Here is a 27136-nt window from a genome sequence, read left to right on the forward strand (position 1 = left end):
AAATGATTTTTTTTTTATAAAAAAAGGTCTCTTACATTTGTTCACAGCCAAAGCTCAAATCATTGGTACAGTGCCCACTTCAGACTTCTCCGTCAAGGAAAATGATACTATTTCTATTGTTTGTAATGTCGATGGCAGTCCAGCTCCCACTGCTACATGGACTAAGACCACTGGTGAGTTTTGCCCTATACTAACAATTACTTTTTATCGCATGGTTGGGGAAAAGAAATTTTTAAGGGGGGGGGGGGAGGGGGTCGCATTGTTTTAGGGGGAACGGTGCTAACAGAGTTTAAAGGGGGGGGGGGGCCTTAGAATATTGATTGCCGATGAGGGGAGACAGGTAGATTTTATCTTATTTTATTGTGGCATAGCCAAAATCCTTTCACCCCCCTCCCCCACAGCCAGGTGATAAATAATGACCGCTCCTAAATTTCAAATCATTTTCACACCATATGAGACCTTATGCTCTTCACAGTGATGTTTGAGAAATTTACATTTATTATTGAACTTTATTTTCAAAACATAGTGCCTGTTTTTTGTATCCTTACAAAATTTATTAAATTTATTATTTCATTTTTCGGCCAAGAAAATGCAATTTCAAATTTGAAAAGAATACCATGAATTTTTATTGTTAGGTGTGTGATGGGATATTCTCGCAGTCAAACCAGATATGAAGGGTTATAGACTGCAATTTTTACGATGAGTTGTCTCGACTTAAAACGCCGCAGTTAATAACTGAGCTTGTTCATTGTTGCCCTGAACGTAGAAACTTTCCGAGGGATAAATAACAGATGGTGTCCGACGGTATTTTAAAAGCACAAGCTTGATTTTCAGTCACTGCATTTGTTACAAATATCTCACTAAAAACTCTCGCAAATTTTGCCTTCGATTGGTAGAATTACACGCGTGATGACTGAGAAGAATGCAGCTTGGAAATTTTTTATGCCGAACATAATGCACATTTGTTATCAGATGAAACTTAACAACGACAAGTAGGAGTAAAAGAAGCGGGTGCGCAAAAAAGGGCGTAAGCCTCGCAAAGAGAGAACGAAGGTGCCATTTTCCTGGAAACCCTGTTTTTCGCTTATTGTCTCTTTCAGTCGTGTTCGTTGTTCGCAACCCCGCAACAGGCTCGATTTCAAAGAGATTACAAAGAGGAAAAATAGTGATAAAATTTGCCAAAGTTCTGTTAACATGAATATCTTTCGTATAGGTTCTCCGCCTTCATCGGACCGCGTAACAGTGAATTACATCTATGACTTGGAAGCGAAGCTTACTGGTGTTGAGTACGTCATAACTGCAGCGATTGCCTCTGATGCGGGAACTTATGAGTGCAGGGCTTCCAACAAACTTAACGTGGTTACCAAAACGATCGCCGTGTCTGTTACATCTGCGGCTTGAGTCAGTGACTGACAAGGTATGAAATTAGTCGTTAACATATTAACTCTCAAGATCTGACTTAAAGTTTTACCAAATTTTTGCAATCCATTTAATTTTAAATCAGCTGTGAGAATTTTTTGACAAGCTCTGGTTGATAAGTTTCCATATTCTCATTACTGGGCTGTTAAATAAAGTAGAGACATTGTGTGGAGAAGTTACCTTGCAAGCCATACAAAGAGTTGTAATAACAGTGAAAAAGTTTTTATGTTCTCAACAAGCAGCAAGTGACACACTCAACTGACCATTCATGTTATTAGAGTATGATAAAGGAGTGGGAGTGGCTGTTGCAAATTTTTAAAAAAGCTGAAGATTCTAGAGTAAGGCCTTCCTCTGAACCAAGTAAAAGAGAAATCTCCACAGCTTTTGCTTCGACGAAATGCCAGCGCTGAAAAAAATCACCACCAAACTCTATCTGCATTTATCAATCTCTAGTTGAAATAATTGAGGTGTTGAACATTGGACAACCTCGTACTGAGGTGTACCCGGTGGTGAACACGAAAAATCTGGGAACGAGCTTATCCAAAATGGTGGAAACGGTTGGAGAATAAGCGCAGGTGTTCCCTCACTTCGAGGGAACGAACGGGAAGCCACTGTTTTAATGAAGTTTTATCAATGTCTATTTACCAATTCGTTATTCATAAATTCGTGACAATCAGATCCCTTCCTGAATCATGCTTGTTGGCGTAATTTTCTCAATTTTTCGTTCTTGTTTCAGTTTAACCTCGACTCGAGGAGAAGATATTAAAGAGGATCAAGTTACAGTTTAAGATTAGAAAACATGTTATTTCACTAATAATTGACATTAAATGAAGCTTTTAGCGGAAAAGGAATAAACGTTGTAAAGCATAAAATGTTTGAGGTGCAAACAAATCTCATGTGTTCTATAGTACAAAACTCCTTTCCATGTCAAATCCCTAAGAAGACCTCTTCGTTTTTCACCTTCCCGCTTTGCCTCGCCCTGTGACGAAACGCCATAGCACCCCAACTCGTGTTATCTTTAAGCTGAGTAGCCTCGCCGTGTCGGATTGACCGAAGTCGTTGCCAACTCGTCTCAATGCAATTGACATTTCAACTAATTTATTCATTCCTTTTGCGTTCAAATGGTTCTGTTTCTTTGCAGTTAAAATTGTGTCTATTAAGCGAAGGATGTTGCAGTGCTAGGCTAGTGTTGAAGCTCTTTCCTTCATTTTTTCAATCAACGCGCAATGGGTTTTATTCATGTAAACCATTAATAATCAATGATCCATCCGCTTTCAAACTTGAAATAGTGAGTATGATGAGAGACTCATTATTTGTGCGTTCGCAGAAGTACGTTCGGTTACTGGAGCGGTCAGCTCGTGATACTACACCGCTGCACAACTTATACCTGCTTAAATGACTGGCTTAGAAGAAATATAAGCACCACGCATTTCTATTCCTGCTTTTTCACAAATGAAAAAAAATATTAGCTTACGAATAATAACGCGCGTGTGTTTATATAACAAGTCGTCCAACATGACGATAGAAGATTACGTTATTTGAAAAAAAAGGTGCATATGTACTTTGAATGTAAGATTTCAAATGCCAAATGAAATTTTTAAAAAGTCCTAAGTAGAAGCGGGATTTACGGCCGTGCAAAGTTCGTTTTTTACAAATTAAAAAAAAACCTTTTGAAGTCAGCTGTTGCTAATGATGCTAATTGTTGCACCAACATTAAATTCTGGCGCACAACTTAAATTTGCTGCATTTAGTACAGTTGAAAACACATCAGTTAACACAAAGACATTAAATTTACAGGTGATTTCTATGATTATGAATGATTTATTTCTTACCGCACCCAAACACATGCTGATGCTTTGATTGGCTATTGGACGCAGAAACACAGCCAGTTAGAAGCCCAGCCACTACAAACCACTCGCCAAGGCGCACAATTCTCCTGCTCAATAAACTTAAATTGAACCTCGGTTTAAAACAACAGGATAAAATTGAAGGGTTGCTGACCCTATCAGTGCGCTAAATCAACTTGGGGACTCACGACGATTTCAAACGCAATTTAAGTTTCCAGCCGATCTTGGCGTTAGAGATGTATATCCTAGCAGCCATCATTTTTGCCATAACCTCGCTGCCATCAACAGATGCGTTTTGCGAGCGTCTATATAAAAATCCCTACTGGAGCCCTAAAAGTTTAGCACAGAGAGCTCTCGACGCAGACATTGTTGTTTATGGCAAAATTGCCGAAAGTCCATGCGTAAAACCAATCTTCAAGTTTGTGAACACAACAAATCTACCGACTCTCTCAACCAACGCCACAAATTCTTCCAGCAGTGTTCAATTGACACTTCCCAGCAACACCAGCAACATTGATATGCGCAACTCCACCGATGAAAACGCGACAGATATTTGTTTGAGGCGCGAGTTTTACAATGTGACGATGAATGTTTCTTGTGTCATCAAAGGAGGAGCTGTTCCTTCTGTCATTCATCTGCGTTCATTCGGGTTCGGTCCAAACAAGTGCACATACTTCACAAGAGGTTTTACCTATTACGAAACAGTCCAGTCATTCCATGTGTACAAAGGACAAAACTACCTCGTCTTTCTTGGGAGGTAAGTGGAAGAGTTGCTCTAAAAAAGCTTTTGCTTCGTGAACGAAAAAAAAAGGTGCTAAGAACATCTGATTACACACAAAATCCCAGAAGAAAGTTGCATAACACTTTCTCAGAAGTCAGTCAATTTTTGTCCCAAGCTCGTAAGAAAGTCTCTCTTGATTTTCTTTCACTTTTCCCTTCTACATATTTCGCTTCTACAAGGGAAAAGGTAGTTTTTTGAGATATTGGCCGAAGAGACCTTCTCTAAAGAAATGTCTTGTTCTCAGAGTACTTTTGTCTAGTACAGTTTTAATCTCAGCCAATGAAATATTTTAGACAAGCTTCAGAATATTCACCTTTGATAAATTCCTTTAAAAAGGGTTGTGTCAACCTCTTTTCTCCTGCCTTAGGTAGTTTGCAAATAAATTCTTCAATCAAATATAATCGCAATAAACTGTTGCCAAAGTATTCATTAGATTACATCTTAAACATCGGCACTTACCTGTAGTTTTCAATAAAGAAGATATTCCACCTGCCAGACTTATGAATCATTAACAAACTTGCCTTGATTGCAATTTTAGACAAGAATAATGCAGTGACGATGAATATGAACGGCGATGCTTGCTCGTTTTGAACCGGTGGGCGATGTGAGCGCGCGAGAGGTCCACAAGTGTTCCGACACGAAAATGTCAGACTCTTGTACGCTCACAAGGAAAAAGTTTTTACTTAAACCTCATTGATATTCCCCCTTCCCATCACCCCACATATTGATTTTTTTCCCTGTTTTCGCGCTTTAATTAGAAGTATGAATATGAGTGCGTAAATTTCAAGAGCACTACGTATCCTTTTATCTCTTTCAGGCGCAAAGGCAATGGTGATTCAAACAGTTTTTGGCCACGTGAAATCAATCTACAATCAGCATCCACGGAAATTATAGATGAGAAGTATCTAAAGCCTGTTTTCGCGGCAGTTGGCGGTCATGCGCACAGCCCTGAGGGAGTGGATGAGACTCACAGCATTTGTGTACCGTATATTGGCGGTGCACCGTCACACTACATAAAACATTCGTTTCTATTGATAGTGCTTGCCTGTGGAATTTTTTTGATTTAGGCCGAATAATGTATTGTTTCCGGCGAAATGTGTGTTTTTCCACGGGCCACTGAAAGTTTCTGCGAATGACTCTTTACTCTTTCTAGGCAATCAGGGCGAGAATAGGCAACTGTTTATAGCAAATTTACCATTAAATGCTAGTAAAGAACTTCGTTTGTTTAAGGTGCAAGAGTCCCAAATTGACTGTTTGTGATAATATGAAAATCTTTCTCTTTTTAGCGTGACTAACAAGACCATCCAGTGTTGCTTTTCTAGACAAGGCTGAAATTTAAAATTTGTCTTCCAATCAAAAGTTTAAGACTATTAAAAGTGACCCGTCGTAGGCATCTATGAAGTAGAGTCTACTTTGAAAACGCAGGGTCTAAAGTAGAAGCTATTTTTGCCAATTACTGCCATAGACGTTTTGAATATGAAATTTATCAACTGTTTATCAGATCTCAGACATCAAAAGTTCATGTACGCACAAGAAACTGTTTGTTTAATTTTTATTCAATTTTATAATGAAAATAAACATCTCATTAGTTCTCATAGACAGACAACTTTAGCTGTACCCATGATCATATTATGTGATGGGGATCAACTGTGAAGCTGAGCAAAAAGAGGGGGAGAGGGTGGGGAAGTGGATAAATCACTTTGACTCCTGGATAAAAAAAAAGTGATCTGCTATTTCTCGGCCATGACAAAGAATTGAGCGAATTGACCTTTATCAGCTGTGATGCTGATAAACAATGTTGTACATGCTTAACGTTAGAAAAAATTAAAAAAAAGGAAAAAACATCTTTCACAGCCCGAAGATGAAATGAAAAGATTGTTTCGAATAAGTGCCTCGGAGACCACTTGGATGGATGTTAATATATGTAAAGGGACACACCGAGAAATGGGAAGAGTTCGAGAGAAAAAGACAGCCACATCTGTAAATTAGTGCCCAACAACTGCTTTATGCTGTGGGTGAACTATGTGTAGTTCGTAATATCTAAGGAATAAGAAAAGACAAGAGAGCATAATCTTGAGTTCCCTTAGAAAAGATTACTAGCAACGAAGAGAGAAAAGACATCACCATTAAAAGAGTAACTGTGAATCTCTAACAAGAGGGTCCTTTCCGTAGATATGCAATCGTTACACTACATGAACGACATAATAACCGTCAGGAGCCTCAAAAAAGTGTGAGCAGCTAGCAGAGTGCTGTACATAAAGGTTATGTCGACCCCAACGCTGCTCTATACAACGCATAACAGACGACGAACACACTCCCGGTTGCCAAGCAATATCGTTCGGGTCATGCGTAGTGGACCCGAGATCCTGTGATAGCGAATGTCAGCGCTAGCAACGCAAACTGTGAGACGTAGCACATGCAGACAGCGAATAAGTAATTATTCAAATATTGTAAACAATTCTTGCGATTCTTTCCTCAGAAGAATTGTAAAGACCTTCACTAGGCTACTTCATTTCTACACTACGTGAAACGAAAGATAATTAACTAAAATAATTGCACATTTACGATTCTCGTTTTAATTTTTTTCTAATCACCTAAGGATTTTCACAACAATTGTTTGATTTAAAAAGGGAAGAAATTTGTATCTGTAGACGTGAATATGGTTTCATTACGAATTTAAAAATCTTCCAGCAGGACAACCCATCTCCAGCGATCTTCTTCTTCATCAGAGTTACGCCGGTACAATGGCTAAACTCTCTTTTTCGCAAATGCAATGAAATTCAAGTGTGCGCGCACAGGGCAGGTTGTACATTAATGATTAAAAGTAAGCAGTATTAGGCGACGCCTCAGACAACAGGTGACTTGCAGATGCGAGAGAGCATCGCCGTGCGTTATGGAAATGTAAACAGCTGAGCAGATTGAGTCAGAGAGTGCCGCAAGCTAGTTACAAGAAGAAAAAAATCAAGATCTTTATTTGGCCAGTGACGATTTTACTGTAGAGTTTCTGCAACCTCACAGTCATAGAATTAGTCACAACAAGATGTCGATAAGAGCTGTGGCAGTTGCGTTTACGTTATTCTTCGTCGCGTCTTTGCTGCATACCAGCGACGCAGTTTGTAAAAGTCCACGAGGGAGCAAAACTTGGAGAAGGAAGAGCTTAGTGGACCGTGCTATCCAGTCCGATATTGTCATCTATGGCGAAGTTTTTAACAGCCCGTGTTGGAAACCTGGCTTTGTAAAACCAACGAATGCTCCACTCACGACGCCAACTCAAGCTCCAAGCGGCGTCAATTCCACGAATACAACAAGCAACACGACAGGGTTCATTACGACTCCTTCGCCACCGAAGCAAGAAAATGCAACAGCCAACACGACGACCCAATCTATTGTGCCAACCACAGAAGTCCCGTACAACTGTAGCACAGAGTACTATAACGCGATTATCAAGGTTCTATGTGTGTTAAAAGGAGGCTCAGTGCCTCTACTTATTAATCTGGAGGGTCTTGGTCATGGAGAGGGAGTCTGTTTGGATGAATCGTACCACGACCATCACGCGTATAGAATGTTGAAATATCTTATTTTCATCGGAAGGTAAAGTTTTGTAATTTTGTTAATTCCACATTTGTAGTTTTTACACTTTGAAGTTTCGTGAGAAATTTCCTCGATTTAATCATGCTCGCTTTTAATGCAGAGGAATTTTTGCGAAACGCTGAGAAGTATTTCTTCAATTAAGGTTTTGAGAATCGACAAAGAACTAGCGAATTTCATTTCGAATTTTTAGTCGCTCACAAAAGACTCAAACCATGATGATTCATCTACGTGTAGCTTTACGGAGACCAGCAGCTCTTTGACTCTACAAAGTACATCATGTTAAAATTTTTGAGGAATGATTTTAATCGCTCTTCATGTGCTGTCGGTTACGTTGATGTTAACACTTATCAAACAACAAGCTCTCACTCCTATGTAATTTATAAAGGGATCGTTTTTTTTATTTTATTTTGTTTTGTTTTTAGCCAGATAGTGAACAAACATCTACTGCACCATAGGCTTTTTTTCAGTTTCAACCCGCTGAGAGCTTTTTGCTATAATGTTTTCAAGTAAATGAATTGTTTTTGAGAACGTGTGATAATTCCGTAGCTGCTCCTCGGCTTGCTCGTTTCGCATGATCGGTGATCTTACAATTTCTTCTAAGTTCATTTTATTCCTTTCGCAAAATAACTAGTTTCCAACGGACTTATTTCATTTCATTTTGCCAACAATTTGAAAATTTTCACGCACCAGTGATGTTTATAAACACCTACTGATAAGAAATAGCAATACTTTATACGTGCGAAATGGTCAAAGAAAAACTTGCAAGGGGCTCGAATTCAGCCATCTCGTTCTTGAGTTCAGTGCATTAATTATTAGCCGTCCCAGTTTCTTAGCTTACCCTGCCAACTAAGAGACCATCAGCAGTTGATTCCTTTTGAAGCTTACTCAATTCTAATTCATTCCTCAGGAAGGAAATCCCAAATGAAAAAGGTCAATTTAGGATCTATCCAGTGAACTACCAACCTGCTCTTAAAGAGATCGATGATGAAACCGAGTTGGATCCTATCTTTGAAGCTGTTGGTCGAAATGCTCACTTGCCTAGCAACATCGTCAATCAGAAAGACCATGTCATGTGTAAGCCTTACGTGGGTTCTGCGCATGCGTGCCGTTCGAGTCTTCTAATGATCCTGTTCTTGTTTATCTCATATATAATGTATTGACTTTAAAGCTGCACATCTAGCACCAATGATTATTTTAAAGGAAAGGTTCCCGATCACATCACGTTTTGCGACTGTAAAAAAAAAAAAACTAAAATTTTCTCAATAAATAATGATCGGTTTTTTTTCCATCATTTTGTCATTATCAGGGTGCATCACGAAGTTTCAACTACATAATGTTTATCTTTTTCAGACGATGACGTTGAATATTTACGAGTCCCCTTTCGAAGTGCTATTGCGCATGTCCGATTAAGTCATTTCGTGATTGACGGGTTGTAAAGTTTTAGTTTGCATGAAATGAAGGCAGCCAATAGGATAGGACTGCAAAAGCTTAATCGTACATTCAGCCTGAGTGAGGGTGGGGAGGTTAGCTAAAGTTCCACTTTCAGATCGGTCGAATCTTGAATAAATCCGTTTAAACCGATTATACGCCACATTTTCTGGCGCATAAGCTCGACCAAAAGTTGGAACGCTTCAATCAAACGCAAAAGCTGCACGATCATTTTTTTGTTATGAAGAAATTGAATACAATCTATAAGGAGATGACACGACTGCCTATGGGGTTATGAAGGCAGAGCGCAACCCGGAAACTATCCTGATTACGGCTCTTCAAAATAGACAGAGACTCTTGAGGTTGAAAGAGTTAATGTTAATTTTTTTACAAAAATTTTTTGTCCACTATGATCGAGAACGTTCCACTTATCGCCAGACTTCAGCTCAGCGTTAAGTAATTCCTGATGACTAAGTCAACAGAGAGAGTATTTGTCGACCAAATCACGTCCAAGGTCAGCAAGTAGTTTTACTCCAACCGCGCGACCAAAGGAGGTGGCAACTGAACAGTAGCGGTCTTTCAAAGGCCAACTATGAAGTATTCGCAGCAGCAGTGTCTGTACGTTCAATCCTTTATCCATCATGTACAGCTCAGGAATGTTAAAACAAAAAAAAATTAACGTTTGAATAACAATGAAAGCCTTTTAACTCTAAACAAATCATTGTTGACATTGCCAAGCCTGATCTCATCTTAAGGAAATACGTAACACCTTCCCCTCCAAAATTACTTTTTTCAACAACAGTCATTTTTTTAATTTTTTTTTCTTAACAGCAAGACTGGATTGAACTTTAACTTTCCAGCGGGTTCTCGCATCTCCCTTGGGGTGCTCGTCTTAAGTTTATAATTTTTAATGTTTAGTTTTGTTGATAAATCTTAACGCTAAAAACTTTCCACCGTTATCAGTTCGTTTAGCAGAGTCCACAGCCGTTGTTCTCCCTCTTTTGTTGTTTATCACTTATTTGCTGTCATAAATATAATCATATATATAATTTATCTTTGCATCGTTCTTATAGTTTTCGTTTCACATCGTTTAGGTTCGATCTCGCTGTCAAATTATTGCTCATGAATCGTACTCTATCCAGCAAACAAGTCTTTATTATTTACAGATTTAAAGATGCTTCCACTTTGTTTCTTTATACTCGTTGAGTTAGTTATGCGCAAAATTCCAAATATTTCAAGGGCTCTGTGGAACCTCAGCTTGTTGATGCCTAATTGTCGGGTTTTCAACACGCAAACTGTTAGTTTCTCTGCACCTTATCTGTTTCAAGCTGAGCGCTTTTCGTCCAAACACTTTGGAATGAAACTGCTCTGACGAGACACGAGACAGCCCCCTGTAACTTTGCGCAACATGGCTACAATCACGAGGGTTTTGCTTTAAAAAGGGGCATTGTATAGCGCAGAGAATGGCTATACAAAGCAATTAATAGCCCAGAAAATGAAGCATTCATCGGCAAGGAACCTCGTCACTTAAAATGAGGGTTAAACATTACTTTCCGCATCACGACACGGTCATCAAAGCATCCGAAGGGTGATAACTGCGTGGCTTCGAAACATTTAGCAATCGTTTGGTTTGGGTATTTTCACCCGTTTTATTAAAACTGTACTCGATCACAAAATCCATCTTAGTTCATGATCAGTCTAAACGTCTTCAATCCGAAAGTAAAAAAAAAATAATAGTAAAATTGAAAAAAGGGTATGCAAGTTTCCGAGAGCTGTTTTTAACAATATCCGGTTAGAGCCGCCAAGGCTGTTAACAAAACTCTGCAGTTTATTTACATACAAAATCAAAAAGCAGGAATTTAGGCTGTGGCTTGTTAATTCTACTTTAATTACAATTACATCTCGCGTGTCCGTTGCCGCCATTATGCGGAGAGTCTTTGAAAATTCGCCTTTAATATCAAGCCACCGTGAGATAATGACTAATCAAAATCTGATAATTTGCCCTCAAACTGACATTAATCCCTCTTCATAAAAAAACGGAATTAACAGATTAGTAGTGATTTCTTTGACGCCATTCACTACAAAGAGAGATATCTCGTAAATCTTATTACACTCACTTAGGCTGCTTATGGTTTTTTGGAGCCTTCTAGTTTAAGACCCCTTTAACTTGTCCAAATTGTTTTTGTTCCTCTGATTTCCGATGCTTTAGATTCCAATTATTAGTTAATCGTATCACATTAAGACCAAGACTATTCAAACTAGGTGGTTTCACGCATTTTCTTTTATGAACACAGAATCGTCGGACTAAGTTAATTGTCGTGGTTTCACGCAATCGTTCTTTGCCTTATGAAGATTAAGTGGAAGTCGAAGTTCAACTAAACAGTCTTTGTCAACGAATATCTCCTATTATTATTATTATTTACAGGCTCCTTAATGATTTTTAAACATGGTTATTTGTAAACAATAAACGATCAGCCTTACACAAATGTTTTTCAGCCACCTCGGTTAAAATGTAACTTCGAAGTTCGATTTCTCTTCTGCGTCAAATTAAAATACGTTCTTGACACTGAGTGATACTTCACCCTAGTTCTGTTCTAATATCTATTACGCGGATTTTCAACTGAAGCCTGTCTGTCTTTCATGACGCAATAAATATGTCTACGAAATGCATGAACAAAGTTCACATTCAAGGCTCTGCTCTCGTTCCGAAACGATGCCGGAGAAGCTCTAAAATTGCAGACCGTGAAATTAACTCTGTAATGATGTTTTTTTTCCTTTCCCACGTCAAGTTCACGGACAAACTGGCCGGAACCGCCGATTACACGTGCGCCTGACGTTGTAATTTAGTAAAACAGGAACACACGTGTTAATATACATTGTACATTTCCGTTTCATAGTGTTCGTGGTAATTGTGTCGTAAATGACACTCCAGTTGAAGTAGCATGTTTGCACTGAATAATGAGTCCTACTTAAAAATCGGTGATCTTTCCTGCTCGATTACTAATAGAACAGTTGATTCTGTGCGAGGAGCTAATGAATATCGCGTGGTAAAGGATCGTGATTCACGGCCTTTCGACGTAACATGTATCCAAACGCACTTTCATCGCTTTGCGTCGGAATTTGTTTACCTTGCCTCAGCAAAGCTATTATATCAAGTCTGGTGCCACTTCACCACCACCAACACCAAACCGTGAAAAATCAACACGAAACACCAACAAATATTTTGTGTTCGTACGCCTGCATTCCTTAGGAAGTCACTGTGTTGCAGAAATCTTACTTCCACGTGTCTTTTGACCGTCGTTGAGAGCAAACTTGATTCCGTGCGCTCGTTTGCTGACATATCACTCATTCTGGAGGACAGTTTTTTTGTTGTGCGAGTCATTTGTGTAGACAGAATGGTGACATCATGACACTTCTTGCGCCTTCTTTTTTTGTGCTTGTGTGATCTTGGATGCCGAATAAAAAGTCTCTCTTTATTGTAGCCTTTTCTAAAATGGCACGGAGGTAAAAAATTGGGACATCCAGGCAAAGTGTCTTCAGATGCTCCTATCGGTAAAGTTGCATTCTTTCCGACCATTTCCATAATGTCCTTTAGCACACGTTTGTTTTTTTTGATAGGGATTGTTGCTTCTTGAAGGTTATCCAGTTCGTCAACAAGGAATCGTGTTGTGTTGGTCTTTGAGCTAACAGCTCTACGAATGAATGCAATGTATGTTTTGTTTAAGTACGCGGTAGAATGCGTACACAGTCCAGCAAAGCCACTGAAGCCCGAGACATTGATAAATTGAGGCAGTTTTCCTCCCTTGAGGGTACAGTGCACTTCAAAGAGAGCGCTGTATAATTCCTTAGGGTCGTTCTTCGATTTTCGTCTGGGACTCGCCCGTACGGTTCCATAAATCACTATGTCAGCTTTTCCAACTCGCGCTGTAGCGTTCAGTGGAAACCAACCCTTTGGCGGCGAACAAGTCAACGCACCCAAAATAAAGCTGAGCAAAATCCCCGAGAGAATTACGGCCTGCGCGAGTTTCATTTTCAAACGCTGCAACAAAAGAAGTGCAAAAGATCCGAATCAAAGGTTGACGATCAAGCTCGCCAGGAACTTGTCATGTAAAGAAATTTTACGTTGTAGGAGAGTTTGAAGTTAACGCATCAAATGACATGGGACAGATTGGAAGGGGCGGCGCGAAAGCTTTGTGGAAAAACTCCGCGGGGACCCGTTTGAGTAAACATCTCGCAATAATTTGTTGATCCAGGCAACTAAACACTGCTAACAGTATTAACTTGCAAATGGCGTACCTCTTGTGTCCGAGCTGTTGATTTCAAATTAATTGTACAAATATTGATCAAGATTGGTCGTTTTCTCGAAACGGGGTCATCTTTAAAGTTGTGAATATGCCTCAAATACCCTCTCAGTGGCTCTGAATTGCACGGAAATCGTGTCGGAAACTTTCAAGATGTTTAACTCAAGGTTATCAGTTCTCGTGCACGCACTTGGGTCGCATTAAGTAATCGGATTAATCTGTTCGCTGTAAAGGGATACATACATGTGGACACATTGGCCTTTGTGTAATCTTCTCTAACATGCTACATCACTTATGTGTAGTGGTAAACGCATTGTTCTTAATTTGATCGTTCTGTGACTCAACTAGTAAATAGTTTGAACAAAAAAATATGCAAATCAAAGCGTTTTGACGCGGTTCACTGAACGCAATGGAACTAGCACCTTAGCAGGACACGCGAACCCCAAATGACAATCGCACCTTTTTGTACTCTTCTTATCTGGGAATCAGAGATCATCCCTAAAAACCACAGACATTTCTACAGAGATAAGATTGAGCTGTTTTGATAAAAAACATCCCTTGTTCCTCTACCTGCCCTCAACCCAGTTGTTATCCGATAGGGATAGAAATTTTTCTTAAAGATAGCTTTTGTCTTCAACAAAACACACTTCATTTGTTGAAGAATAGCAGAACTAAATGACTTCGAGACCGGAAAAACAAACAGATTGAAAATAACGTCTATCGAAACAACTATCATCTCTTTTCTATCCTCGTCTTGCAAAATTTCTCTAGCAAATCAGCCACGTGAAATGCTTTAAATGTTTAAATGCTGATCAAAAGGGGCAAGAAGCGAGACAGGTGGTAACATCGTCTTAAAGTTGTATCCTTTTATCGCATTTCAACGTAGACTATCTTTTAATCAAAATTCCAAACATTCTAATCCGGTATTTAAGGAAACCAATGCAGTCGTAAACATCTCGGTATTTTGTTTAATAGCATATTCAGTTTCTAAAGAATTGCGTATTAAAAGCGCATTAAATTTAGAACAATACAAGTGGACCCAGCCTAAGCGGTTTTGTCGGATAAATAACGTCCTGTTTAATAGGAGTTCCTGGCAGGAAGCCATAGAAAGACGTAGTTTCCTTCATGGCGTGCGCATAGCTATTTATTTTGTGCCAACTTAATGGACAGAAAAAAATCTCTAAATATTTGAGCGGCTTTACAGTTTGCACAGGTCAATTGAGAAAACAACGAAGCGATAACATAATTACATTCAGCTGACAAAAGGCTCTATATAAAGCTCAGTCCTGAGGCGTCTAAAAGCTCGCGGAAACATTTAATTAAAACCACTTAAAAGAGATATCCGTTTATCCCTTGATAAGAGCTTTTTCCTTTGTTCTCCATGTAAGATACCTACCGTTCTGCTGAGAGTCCTCGGGTGTTGCGGCCGCATGATTAGCTCTCGAGCGGGGGGTAAACTGGCAAAATTTGCAGCTAATAATTGAACTTAAAAAATTAACACTGTTGAACATAAAACATGAGCAACTTGTCGATGACAGCGGAGTCTCACCGCGTTTTGATTGACAGTACATCTCTAAAGCGGTTACCCCCGAGAACTCCTTCAGTCTCGTCCCCACTTACTTAGTTTTTTTTTTTCTTTCTTACGAATCAGTTATAAACAGACCAGAGATATGTTGCTGTCAAGCTCAGCGACCACAAAGAGGTACAATTTCATCTCATGGATTTCTTTGAGAGGAATGACTGATCGTCCGACACTTGTCAGCAATACTTTGAAACCTTTCACAATTCTCAGCTTTCACTCTGTTTTTAAGTGACGCCGCGTGATTCAAACGAAAGCTGTTGATTAGTGCTTTCAAGTACAGGGCCATTTGCTGTACCGTACACCGTTCTTCTCTGATGTTTGTGGATTGTTTTTGAATAAAATTCTGTAGATGATATCACGTTCATTTGACCGATTTTTTGACAGCAGCACACTCTGAACGCTCCAAGAAACACTTAAATCTACAAGATCTAGTTTTCAATTCTCCCTACTGGCCACTACACATTCTATCAAACTTTGCTAGGAGAGTTTGTTGTCACGTCAGTTAAACATGTTTAAGTTGTTAAGTATGTTTTTCTCATCACTAGTTTGTTGAAGTATGTATAGATATTGTTAGGAGAAATTACAAATTTATCACTTTTGTGAGTAAATGACGCTAAGATGCCGTATCCTACTTAGAAGAGTACATAAAAAGTTTTTGGATGATCTTGCTTCGTTAACAGTTCAATAAAATTTGCTGAAAACTTATGTTGTGTGTTATTAGGTTTGTTATAGTTTCAGGCAACAATGACTGGGAAACATAGCATTAATACATTTTTCTTTCCATAAATGTTTCAGATTACATGGCATTCCTTACTCACTCGGGCCACAACTGAGTTGATTAAGTCGGTGAATATTATTGGTCGCCTTTTCAACTTTCAACTTGCGACAAGACTTCGTCATGGAAAGAATATGTGAAGTCTAACTCCAAGAGAAACGAAGGAAGATGGAACTTAAGAGAAACCATGACTGTCGCAGCTGCTTGGTTTCATTGACGTAGCCTAGCTTGCTACCTCGAGAAAAAAAATGTCAACAGATTAATTACTGATGCTTAATTCAAAAGTGAAATTCTTCATCATTCATTGACTTTGTTGTTAATTTTATTAGTTTTGTACTTGGCACAATCGATCATTTAAAAAAAAATTTTGCGATGCAACTGAAAGAGAGAATCTTATAGGAAACAGCGGACAGAACTTTCCCTTGATGATTTAACAAAAGCAATGTATCAATTACCCCTCTTCCTTTCCCGGTAGCCGACAATTCTGTGGAGCGGAAACGGTACATCAGTAGGAGAGAAGATACTAAACGAACAAAAACCATCGCTCTGGACTGAGCCGTCCAGTTTTTTCAATCTTCTATTTCGAAATCCAAGTACCAGGCTTCCATTTCTTTGCTGTATTTCCGTGTACACTTGAAATAGACTCTTCCCACATCTTCCAGCTCCCTCAGATCTTTCTCTGCACTGGGAGCGTCTGCAGTTTATGGTCCATGTTCATATTATATTCTGTGTTCACCCCTAAATATCTTCATGTTAGGGTTCACTCGCCAAACGCTGAAGATGGAGAAGAGAAGAATTTGGCCGCGACACGATCGCCGATACACAGTACGGGCTATGCTTTTCTAGGAATATGTTATTTGCGGAAATGCACTGGGAAATGAATTGATTAAATTACGAGCCGATGTCATTGCACGGGCGGCTGTGTCTCACTCTTGAGATTGGACGTGGAGTAAAAGAAGGAAGAGAGGACTCCTAAATGAAGCAGGCAACATGATAAAAAAATAGTACACCCCATGCACACCCCGGATATGATTCTTGCAATCTAAGTAATAACCGATTTGGTAGATATTTAAACGGTCTTCTACGATCGAATTTTCCTTCATCTCACTGAATTATATCTTGCACTGAATAATCTATGTTTACAAGACATTTAAAAGCGTAGTTGTTATGCTGCTCTTAAACACCCCCCCCCCCCTCCCTTCTTCCTCCGCTCCGCTTTCCTCCCCATGTTCCAAAGGTAACTGCTTTGATGAGGATGGTTAGGATAGTTGAAAAAAAAGAGGCTGCTAAACTGAAACTTCCGATCCAATTATGGTTTTGCGGTTGGACTAGTTTCAGCCCTTCCAATCTCATTGTTAAGGAATTTCTTTGAATTATAGGCTTATCTCTCTTAAAATCCCATTAAATAATTGAGTCTCTCAGTCTATTAGATTTTCGGCGGTTGGTCCTCCCAAACTGCCAGTTTCTTAGACCACATTCCTCTGCGCACAAGTAGTGATAAAAATATTCAAGATTAATATTAGTATATCATAAATACCTACAAAAGAAAACGCCGTAAATAGGTGTCAAAGTGAAATTTTTGTGGGTTATTTTCGGTACACGGATCTCCTCGACTGGAGGAACTTCATGGAATTATTGGCTAATCTCACTTAATTCAATTGCATAATTGAATCTTTTGCTCTTCCGGAGTTTCGTGTAATATGTAAATCTAGACTACCAGTTTCTTAAAATAGTGAGAGGAGATGGTAAGGTCTCTTTAGAAAAGCGCGATACGCTGGATGATTGCGACCCTATTGGCTGAGTGGAGGTCAAAGTTTACAGTTTTCGGACAAAAAAAAAAGGGAGTTTTTCTCAGACTATGGTCACAGCGAATTTACAATAATTCAATAAATGCCATGCATCCTGTTAAATTACAATACGATCAATAAGGTTGAAGCTCTTACTTCCCCCTAGGGGTATGCACCGGCCCCCACCCCACTATCCTCAGTCCCTACAAACAACTTCGTTGACGGAATAAATTCGAAAAACAGATGTGTAGTGAAAAGGCTGTTAAACTGAAACTTCCGATCCAATTTTGGTTTCAAGGGTTATTCCTGGCGCTGAGATTTCCGTCGTTGAAGGAACTTCTTGAGACAGGAGCTATTACTTACGGGCTCCTGCTTGAGATTATTAGCCGAATTTACTTAATCCAATTTCGGATGTAATTTCCTGAATTTCTCCGTTGTCTCTGCTGAAATATGAAAAAATTGATAACTTAGACAGAAAGCTTGATTTTAATGATTAAGTTCTTAGTTATTTATACAATATAATCCCATAATTGTGAGTGATCACGAAACTATAATTTTTTGGGGGGCTTGTTTCAAACCCTGAGCCGACAGAGGAGTACGTAGTGACTGAAAATTGGAATGCGCTCTTAATAAAATAACAACACTCTTTTATTCATTTTTCTTTAGCTGTAAATTAGTTCTTGTCAGCGGCCAAATACTAGACGAGCACGAAAAGAGAATGGATTTCTTGGGCGATGCCTCGCTATATCAACAGTAAGTCCATTTCCCACAACAATTTGTCTTTTAAAATCTACGAGTTTTCATAAGAATGTCTTGCAAGCTCGTGGAAATCTAGGATCCTAGACTTTCTAGTTGTTAGAAAAGAATTTTTATCAGGGGGTAACAAAGCGACAAGCTGGGGACTAGAGAGGACCAGCGGAAAACATCGATCGGTGAGGTACTGGGTATAACGAGAAACTGCTGACCGCTGATTTTAAGCTCCTTTCCGCTTTTGGTCGGACGTGTGACATTTGAAGGGAACATTGTGGGTTTTGGCCCCAATTTTTCGGGGCAAGGTAGAAAATCGGATGGCAGGCAGATAGAAGTGTATGCCAAGTTTTATTTTTCAATAGCCTATATCAATGGATGCAAAAACACAAAAAAGAGTCGACGTTGCTAAGCGAAAGGCTAGAGCAGGTGCGGAGACAATCTGTCATGTAATCTTCGATCATTTATTTCATTCAATTTTGTTATTTCTCTATGCCTTTTGGTTTTTTTCTTCTCTAGTTTACTATTTTCAAATTTACAATTAATAACTTCTTTGTTTTCTGTGTTTTATTTATAAATATACTGAGTTTGTACAAAGCGAGGTCAATAAGTTATCGATGTTAATTGGCTGAAATGAAAGTAGAACCGCCGAAGTTTACATAAATTTATTTAGGATCTTTATAATGAACTTAATGCAGTTCATATTTAGAATATAAATGTGATTAGAATTAGCGTTGCAGTTCAGAATTTATTTAAATATTTGCAAAATGTGTAGATCGCATTTTCTTAAGCTTGTTAACTCATCACGGGCGTTTGATCTTGTGTACTAGAACTGAAAGGAGAAAATGGCTGGACAAAATTAAATTATATGGAGACATTTGACACAAGTCTTGCAAGTGTCAGAGACAATGTTCCTCGTCTGGACTGCAATAAGATTTCAAAATCAGAGTTTGTAGAGAGATATGAAAAACCTAGAATTCCTGTTGTGTTGACACATGCGATGGATCACTGGAAATCAATGAGAAAGTGGACAACAGAGGTGATTTTTATCAAATAAAATACTTCTGGAGTTTTCTTCTCTGCTGGAAAGGTGTCAAGCCCTTACTAGAACCCTTTAATAAGCAACTATTTACTCAAAATCAAGCAGAAAGACCTAACTTTACCTAGTGGTCAAAACTTAAAATAACATTTGAATCTTACAGGTAAAAGCATTGGGACAAATTTGCATGATAACAAAATACTTACAAAGTATTTTGCTGACATACCCCTGACTCAGATGATGACCAATACTCAAGTTTTTTAACTTCAGTTATTACCAATATCAGTCTATTTAAGGACCTCTATCATGTGCTCTGATCTGTAGTAAACCTCCCTTTTTTCCTCAGAATATATCCCAACTTTCTATTTTTAACTGTGAAAGCAATATAAGCTTTCCTTCCTTTCTTAAAAGAGAGAATAGGCATGACTTGATCAATAACATTATTATTATTTTCTTGCTGTCATGTTGGTTTGTTCCGATTATGGACCATTCCACTTCCCCTTTGTGTTTTATGTTACATGTTGGTTTTTCATTGATATTTTATTCATATCCTTATCTATAACATACCTATATGTGATTTACAATCATAGAGACTAGTAAAAAAGTACAGACATCAGAAATTTAAAGTTGGTGAAGATGATGAAGGCTATGCTGTGAAAATGAAAATGAAATATTACTCTGAGTATATGGCACATCAAACAGATGACAGTCCATTGTATATATTTGACAGTTCCTTTGGTGAGGTAAAGTGATGCATATTTTTTTTAAAGCAGGCCAGTAGATAACTGTGTGAAAGTACACTATTGGTAGGGTTTTATAATTGTTTGTCTACCCAATGCAGACACTTCTGATGTGGTTGTAATTTTTTCAAGTGTGAACAGCTGCTTTTTGGCAGGAACTGGGGTGAACTAGTCATATGACTCCACCCTTTGTGATTGATTGATTTTTATCAGCTGTGATTGGTTGTAGAACGTAAAAAGATGACCTCCATTAACTCAGATCATCATAAGGGAAGGTATTAATCCTTTATACCCTAACATCAGTATGCATATTCTCCATACTGTTCTCCTTACATTTTCTAAGATGTTGCTGAGAATAATTTGAATAACAATCAAGACTTTCTTTAGCTGGTTATCATTTCCTTTATTTTTGTGACCTTATTGTGTGATTCAGGAGTGATGTTGTAAGGAGAAATTAGATGCTGGTCACTATTAGGAGTCAAAGGGTTAACAACCTCACTACTTTATGAAGACAAACAGCATGGTAACAAAACAATGTGAAGTGGCTTCATTGAGAGGCAAACTGCAGTATTTTTTTTATTTACCTCACCATGATAATAACTACAACATTTCATACAAATGTTACCAAAATTTGCAGATTACGTAATTTACCAACATGCATACAAATGTATGAAGACTAATTTTACACTAAAGGATAGGTCCAAACATGGTTAGATAAACAATTTGTTTGTTTTTTTGCAGCATGCTGAGAAGAAGAGATTGTTGATTGATTATGAGGTTCCACGGTTCTTTGCTGATGATCTCTTTAGATTTGCTGGAGAAAAAAGAAGACCCCCTTATAGGTATAACTAATAAATTATTATACTACAATATGAGTCAAATACCAAGTATATGAAATTATTGTTGTTTTTGTTTTACCTATGTAATGATGAAAAGGAGTGTTATTAGTAAAAATTAACGTAAAATTTATAGTGGTGTGTATATGACAAATAGATTCCATGTTGCTATGTATGTGTTAGTAATAGGTCATAGATGACAACAAAATGAGTTAAGATAAAAAAGTGATACACAAGTACACAAGGCATGGCTGAGTGTGTCATTGATGTTCTTACCACATTGTGACATCTTCTGTGATCTTATATGAAACAGACCTATGATAACATGGAATAGGTTGGTTTTGTATCATAATAAAGAAGTAAAATGCTGTTAATGATGATGTCATCTATGCCTCTGTCCTTAAATAGATCACAAGTACATGTAAGATCCAATCAAAATGCACAAATCAGCTTATAGAGTAATCAGCTGGTGTATTTCAGAGTTATCGATTTATTGATAGTTTGGTGACTATATTCCACTAAATGATTACTTGGTAGAATAAGTGGACTGATGTTTTTTGTTCTGGGCTAAGTTGTTGTAGGAGCAGATAATGCTATTCAATGGATCCAGTGGATAAGGGCTAATAAAACATACTGCACTATCTACTGGATAGCGATTTATCCAGTGGATAGTCTTGTCCACTTTGTGAACAACTTGGGCTCCGGAAGTATATGTTCAAGCTCTGACTAAGTCATTGTGTTTTGAGTAAGATGCTCGACTCTCACTCCCCCCCCACTCCCCTCAGGATCATTAATGGGTACCAGGAGAGTGTTGGGGAAGCTACACTGTATTTAGGGAATTACAGGAAAAGGGGAGCATTAGCAGAAGCTCAGCTCCCAGCCTGGGAGGAGTAGCAATACACTGAATTGCTTCATGCTGCAGAAATCAGAATCCAGCAGTAATGAGTCATCAGATTCATCAAGAGCTTCTGTAATTTGTTTTTCAGATGGTTTGTTATGGGTCCAGGCAGATCAGGCACTGGTATTCACATAGATCCTCTGGGAACAAGTGCATGGAACAGTCTTGTATCAGGACATAAACGCTGGGCACTGTTCCCAACAAATGTTCCCAGGGATCTTTTAAAAGTCACTAGTGCAGAGGGTGGAGATCAAAGAGATGAGGCCGTCACATGGTTCACCAAAATTTTTCCCAAGACTCAACTTCCCTCCTGGCCTGAGGAGTATAAACCAGTAAGAATACCACACACATTCTCATTTTCAGGAGATGATTTCTTTTAAAATTTAATTGTTCTTGTTAGCCCTTTAACTTCCAGAAGTGATTAACATGAAACTTCTCCCAATAATATCCATACATTATTCAGCAAACAGGTAATGAGAATATTCAAACTTATCAGGTAGAAGCTGCTATCTTGATCCACCACCAAGCTCTCATAACTAATTTACAAGGAAATGAGTATCAGCTAAAAGGGAGAATTAACAATCAGATCTTAAAAGTCGAAGGGTGAAAATCTAGTTGTTTAGATTTTAAATTCAGTTTCTGTAACCACATGCCCCTTGTGGAAATCAGCTTCATTGACAGGGCAAGCATGTTTTTTAAATAATGTGTTACTTACATAAGTTTTTTCTTCAACAGTAAGAAAGCTTATGATTACCTGCATACATTATTTTTCCCCTTTTAAGCTCGAGATCCTTCACTGCCCAGGAGAAACTGTGTTCATTCCAGGTGGATGGTGGCATGTAGTGATAAACTTGGACACAACAATTGCTGTCACGCAGAATTTTTGTTCACCTGTCAATTTTAACATTGTTTGGCACAAAACAGTCAGGTATTGCTTGTTTTGTGTAATTCTTATTGTAAAAATATACTCATAAATAGACCTTAATCAACCTTAATTTTATTAGCTTGTAAAGGTTAAAGGTAGTTTTGTCTTTTGTTGGGTAAGACTGTGAATTCTCGAATGGCAGCTCGAGTGGGAAATTTCTTTTACATTGGTGCTCTTCCTTGGCAGCCCAGTAGATTGCACCAAAGGGTTCTGTGGTTGTTTGACAAATCTATTTCCTAGTCTTTTCTAAACTGAAAGTTTACTAAATGGAGTAATAATGTGCTGTGTGAAAAGGATGGCTACTTATAGTAATTTCTTGTTGGATGTGTTTTCTCTTTTTTTTTCTGCATAATGTATCAACCCAAAAACTAGATGTTTCCCACAATCTAATAACTACTTTCTTAAGTCTGATAAGAATTGAAATATTTTCCTGATTTCTGTCTGGATAAATCTGGATATTCAAAGTACTAGAAACCTCAAACCTCTATCAATATGACCAGACAAAATGTTGAGGTTGAAAGTGTCTCAAAGCTTCCTCTTGCATGTGTTCTTATCGCCATTGAACCTATGTATGCTGTGGTTTGCAATTTTTCATGTTTTTTGCTATAAAGTTGATGATGTTGTGAGTAAAATTTGGTTATGATCATCAAATAATTTTTTTTTGTATTTTCCGTTTTTCAGAGGAAGGCCTAAACTCTCCAAAAAATGGTACAAGAGGTTAAAGGTATGTTGAATTTTAAGCTTTTTACTGGGTTTAAAGTTATCTACACAGGGTTGTCATTCAAAACTTCTTAGGTTGTCATACAACTGTTCAAAGAACTTGGCTTAGTCTAGTTCTCTCGGTTTTAGAGATCGCACCTCATCTCTCTCTTTTTTCTTTTTCGTTAAAACTTCTCATAAGAATGTTAGCTGTGTTGTTTTAGAAATCCTCCCTCGCCACCTGCCATCAGTTGCTTTTTAAAATCCTCTCTTTCCTTTTATTTTACGTTCTTGTGCCTTTTGCTCGCACTCGACTCGCGCCAAATTCGTGATCCTCACTCGGCTGAGAGGAAACGGAAGATGAATCCTTCGGTGATCTGCTTGGGAACCTTCTTCTGGAGAAGGGTGTTTTGAGGGGTGTTTAGACAGATCCGCCCCCCTCCCCCCCCCCACCCCCTCCCCCTCCCAGGGTACTAATATGATTCATTGTATTTTTATATAGAAAGAAAGACCGGAGATAGCAGAGATAGCAGACGGTGTGCATATTGATGAACCCACTGGTGTCCAGTCCGACTCGTCCTCGTCGGCCTCTTCCTCCTCGTCGTCTTCGTCGTCATCGTCCTCTAGTGATTCATCAGAGTCTGAGACAACAGATTCAGAAGAAGACAGGTGTCGGGAGAAACAGAAGCACAGCCCGTCACACGGTGACAAACGGAGAAGAAAGCGGTGAGTAATGAATTATAAGAGCCGTGGGTGTCCCAGTGGTCAGCGCGCTCAACTCCCGGTCGAGAGGTCTGAGTTCAAGCCTCGTCAAAATTCATTTTGTGAGACCTTGAACCATTCTTCTTGGAGGAAAATTGCCTAGTGAATAACTTGGAAGTCGAACTAAATGCGGATTTCCTTCAGCGCGAAGTCATTTCTTCTCGAATTTAGTTAGCTCTTCTGTTGTGTTCTGTTTGTTTTTGCCCATGCCAGGCTCTCGATTTGTGGATGTGGAGCAAAAAAGCGGGGCGAGCAAGACGAAAACGAGACTGTCACCCTTTATAAGTACCCCGCTGTTTTTTGTTTACCTCTTTTTTGCTTGTCAGAACTGACCAAGATTCTGTCCCAGGCTAGCGTCTACCTTGTGTATGTTTTGCATGAGACCTGAATTTGCAAAGAATTTTGAGAAAAATGTTGAACGATAACGGACCCTACAATTATGCAACGACCTTTTGCTCCGCGTTTTCAATTCGTGTGCCTGAGATTTTAAAATATTGATCTCATTTTTTGTAGGCCGAAGCAGAATTCTCCACCTTCATCAAGGGAAGAAAATTTAGGCCCAGGCTCCCCAAAACGTGGTAGATGACCGTGCTTAAGGTGAGTGATTAAAGTGTTAAACCCGACATTCTCACAATAGCCAATCAGAAATAGGTTGATATCAGAAGGAGCCAATCAGAGGTCAAAGTAAATATTTGTAACTTATATGACAAATGATTTATTTAACTCCCTGCGTGACAGTTAGGCGTTCATTTGCATGTGTGACCACTAATGACGCTGGAGATTGCGCTACACATCAAAGCGCCATGTTGATGACCAATCGTTCACGTGGTATGAATACTGCTCTCTCGTTGGTTACCGACCTTATTGCCGCTCTACACGATTACGAGGTTTCAATCCTGGATTACCTCTGACATAGTAATCCTGGTAATAATAGCAATCCTAGTGATCCTTTTTTTTATTTTCTTTGAGAATTCAAATGGTTGAAAAGTTCAGTAATCGTTTTGGTCTTTCCCATCATCTCGTTGCATGATCTCAAATGGTGCAGTAAAGCAACAAGGCGAGAAAGGTCCCATCTTCACGAACTGTTTTTTCCTCGGTATGTACTTTCTTTCTCTAGGTTGCTCAGGATGTTCCCGGCGAAATGAGATGCTCACCCATACTGGAACGTAGAACATTTTTTTCAGAAGCTCGATGCAGCAATCGTGGACGAAAAGATTTCAAAGACGTCAATAAATTGATTCTATAAACAGCGAACGTTATTTTCTGTCTTTTGTTTTTCGCATATGACGGGCTATCACTCTTTGACCCACTTTTCTTGAAGTTGATTTACATAGGAACAAAAAGAAAAATAATTATTTGCTGTTTCATCCTACTTGGGTGGCAGTTTTGTAGTTGTAGAATGGAAACAAGAAGGCGATGGCGCGTCAAAAGGGTTGAATTTTAAGTCAACATTTTCCTTTCTATTCTTCTCATAGCTTCACCGCTTGTTTTTGCGGCAGGAAACAATCACAAACCACCCACCACGCATCCGTTTTGCTTTTTCATTGCCACGGTGTTTGATGTGATGTTACTTAAAAGCCCGTAAATTTGTTCCATGTGGTTTATGCTTGCTGCTGGTGAGAAATTTTCCCCATTTTGATTCCCTTCCCCATCTCATCTCCCTTTCATCATCTAATGTGACAGAACTGCTTAAATGCTCGAGAATGATGTTTGTTCCTACTGTGTGTAGCTTTATTGCGGCGTTGATGAAATTTAGGGCTTGAAAGTTTTCAGGGTGCACTGAATTCATGCTTTCAGATTTGCAAGACAAATCTAGTCGTTAGATAATTTTTTTCGGATTGGAGAGGTACATTTGCGGTATTCACGTTGAAAAATTAGCTTTGGCATATTCGATCACGTGATGCGTTTGGACCAATCACGAGCGAGCAAAGATATTTGATGGATTATAAACAAAATCATTTCTTTCTCTGAAACACTGATTGACAATATCAAAGTAATTTTTTTTCGTTACTCACTTAGCTCCAGATAGTGACATGACCAAACAAGTCAGGATAACTTCTTTTATTTATTCTGTTCCTTAGATTTTGCGTCTGAACGTTTTTGAAAGAGAGCGTGGATATCGATAATCACCGCTGAAAATCTGCTAAGCCTTTCTGAGTTGGTCGCGTCGTCAAAAACATGTCACGGCCGAAGCCCTTTGAATTCAAGTGACCAGAATTGCTTCTCATATCTAAAATAAACAAGTTTAGCCAGAGACGTAGCTTACGTGTAGCCGCACCCTCCCCCCTAAAGTGAAACAGAGGCAAGGGAGCTCCCCCGCCACCTTTGGAGGGGAGGGTGCGAGTGTCGTCCATTAGATCATAAGTATGAATCAATAAAAAGGCGTGTAAATTCAACCTGTTATATAATAGCGGAGCTCGCAGGGCGTAGCCCCATAATTATACAAAATAGTAGTAACCCATCAAGCCGAAAAAATTTGGATGTACGACCGTACGACCGACCGTACAAGGTGCGACTTTTAGCATGCGAGGCCAAATATACCACGGGCACTATCTTATAATCAGTCCTCTACACGGACACGGAGAAGTTGCGAATGAAAATCCATTAATATTACCACGCATTTTATCCATAGTAGGGGCTTTAGTTTTGTTGGAGAGACGTGCGGGAAAAAAAAATGTGAGCTTCGCTTTCAGGCTTGGCTAAATCTATATATTATCAGAAGCTTATAGCCCTGAAGCGATTATTTATGTCCGTGAGCTGAGCTTTATCAGAGCGTGAGACTAGACAATCAGAATTTACTTCCTAATATGGAGTTGTTTATCTTAAATGATAACTGAGTGCGTAATAAGTGAAACTTTACCGCGGTAATAATCGGGAATAACGTCAGGAATTGCAGTTTCCAGACAGCAAAATCGACCATACTTTAGAAAACCGACCAAACTTATGTTTGTAAACAGATACAAAAGTTATTACTGTAAG

At 38.8% G+C, this 27136-nt stretch overlaps 5 protein-coding genes across 6 annotated transcripts in view; 4 read left to right on the forward strand and 1 right to left on the reverse strand.

Moving 5' to 3' along the window:
* Window positions 1–2286, forward strand: part of LOC131796574 (uncharacterized) — a 34170-nt gene extending 31884 nt beyond the window's left edge. Inside the window, exons 44-46 of the mRNA XM_059114174.2 lie at window positions 48–173; window positions 1214–1417; window positions 2156–2286. Coding sequence (XP_058970157.2) covers window positions 48–173; window positions 1214–1401 — 314 coding nt within the window. The 3' untranslated portion in view covers window positions 1402–1417; window positions 2156–2286. The remainder of the gene's footprint in view (window positions 1–47; window positions 174–1213; window positions 1418–2155) is intronic.
* Window positions 2287–3390: 1104 nt separating this feature from the next.
* On the forward strand, window positions 3391–5750 carry LOC131796576 (uncharacterized). Its single transcript, XM_059114177.2, has 2 exons — window positions 3391–4023; window positions 4865–5750. Exons 1-2 carry the CDS (start codon window positions 3503–3505, stop codon window positions 5112–5114), a joined length of 771 nt encoding a protein of 256 aa, XP_058970160.2. The 5' UTR covers window positions 3391–3502; the 3' UTR covers window positions 5115–5750.
* Window positions 5751–6943: 1193 nt separating this feature from the next.
* On the forward strand, window positions 6944–9248 carry LOC131796583 (uncharacterized). The gene is made up of 2 exons (XM_059114182.2): window positions 6944–7638; window positions 8546–9248. The coding sequence occupies exons 1-2, from the start codon at window positions 7088–7090 to the stop codon at window positions 8796–8798; spliced, it is 804 nt and encodes a 267-aa protein (XP_058970165.2). The 5' UTR covers window positions 6944–7087; the 3' UTR covers window positions 8799–9248.
* Window positions 9249–10753: 1505 nt separating this feature from the next.
* Window positions 10754–13486, reverse strand: LOC131796550 (uncharacterized). Its single transcript, XM_059114148.2, has 2 exons — window positions 13363–13486; window positions 10754–13105 (listed from the first exon to the last, which is right to left on the reverse strand). The coding sequence occupies exon 2, from the start codon at window positions 13094–13096 to the stop codon at window positions 12218–12220; it is 879 nt and encodes a 292-aa protein (XP_058970131.1). The 5' UTR covers window positions 13097–13105; window positions 13363–13486; the 3' UTR covers window positions 10754–12217.
* A 5018-nt stretch (window positions 13487–18504) lies between these two features.
* LOC131796530 (bifunctional arginine demethylase and lysyl-hydroxylase PSR) lies at window positions 18505–25411 on the forward strand. 2 transcript variants are annotated; one of them, XM_059114122.2, is made up of 10 exons: window positions 18505–18687; window positions 19089–19297; window positions 19888–20040; window positions 20779–20879; window positions 21860–22103; window positions 22554–22699; window positions 23378–23420; window positions 23898–24121; window positions 24671–24754; window positions 25275–25411. In XM_059114122.2, the coding sequence occupies exons 1-9, from the start codon at window positions 18633–18635 to the stop codon at window positions 24741–24743; spliced, it is 1248 nt and encodes a 415-aa protein (XP_058970105.1). In that variant the 5' UTR covers window positions 18505–18632; the 3' UTR covers window positions 24744–24754; window positions 25275–25411. The 2 variants fall into 2 exon arrangements, with proteins under 2 accessions (XP_058970105.1, XP_058970106.2); XM_059114123.2 differs by lacking the exon at window positions 19089–19297.
* The last annotated feature ends 1725 nt before the right edge of the window (window positions 25412–27136 follow it).

Source organism: Pocillopora verrucosa, chromosome 3, assembly GCF_036669915.1.
Source record: "Pocillopora verrucosa isolate sample1 chromosome 3, ASM3666991v2, whole genome shotgun sequence".
Classification (NCBI taxonomy): Eukaryota; Metazoa; Cnidaria; class Anthozoa; order Scleractinia; family Pocilloporidae; genus Pocillopora; species Pocillopora verrucosa.

Coding starts and splice junctions, on each gene's coding strand:
- LOC131796576 (XM_059114177.2), top strand. CDS start 3,503: ATGTATATCCTAGCAGCCATCATTTTTGCCATAACCTCGCTGCCATCA. Junction 4,024..4,864: donor TACCTCGTCTTTCTTGGGAG/GTAAGTGGAAGA, acceptor TATCTCTTTCAG/GCGCAAAGGCAATGGTGATT.
- LOC131796583 (XM_059114182.2), top strand. CDS start 7,088: ATGTCGATAAGAGCTGTGGCAGTTGCGTTTACGTTATTCTTCGTCGCG. Junction 7,639..8,545: donor TATCTTATTTTCATCGGAAG/GTAAAGTTTTGT, acceptor TTCATTCCTCAG/GAAGGAAATCCCAAATGAAA.
- LOC131796550 (XM_059114148.2), bottom strand. CDS start 13,096: ATGAAACTCGCGCAGGCCGTAATTCTCTCGGGGATTTTGCTCAGCTTT.
- LOC131796530 (XM_059114122.2), top strand. CDS start 18,633: ATGGATGCAAAAACACAAAAAAGAGTCGACGTTGCTAAGCGAAAGGCT. Junction 18,688..19,088: donor TAAGCGAAAGGCTAGAGCAG/GTGCGGAGACAA, acceptor CTTGTGTACTAG/AACTGAAAGGAGAAAATGGC. Junction 20,880..21,859: donor AAAAGAAGACCCCCTTATAG/GTATAACTAATA, acceptor TTTGTTTTTCAG/ATGGTTTGTTATGGGTCCAG.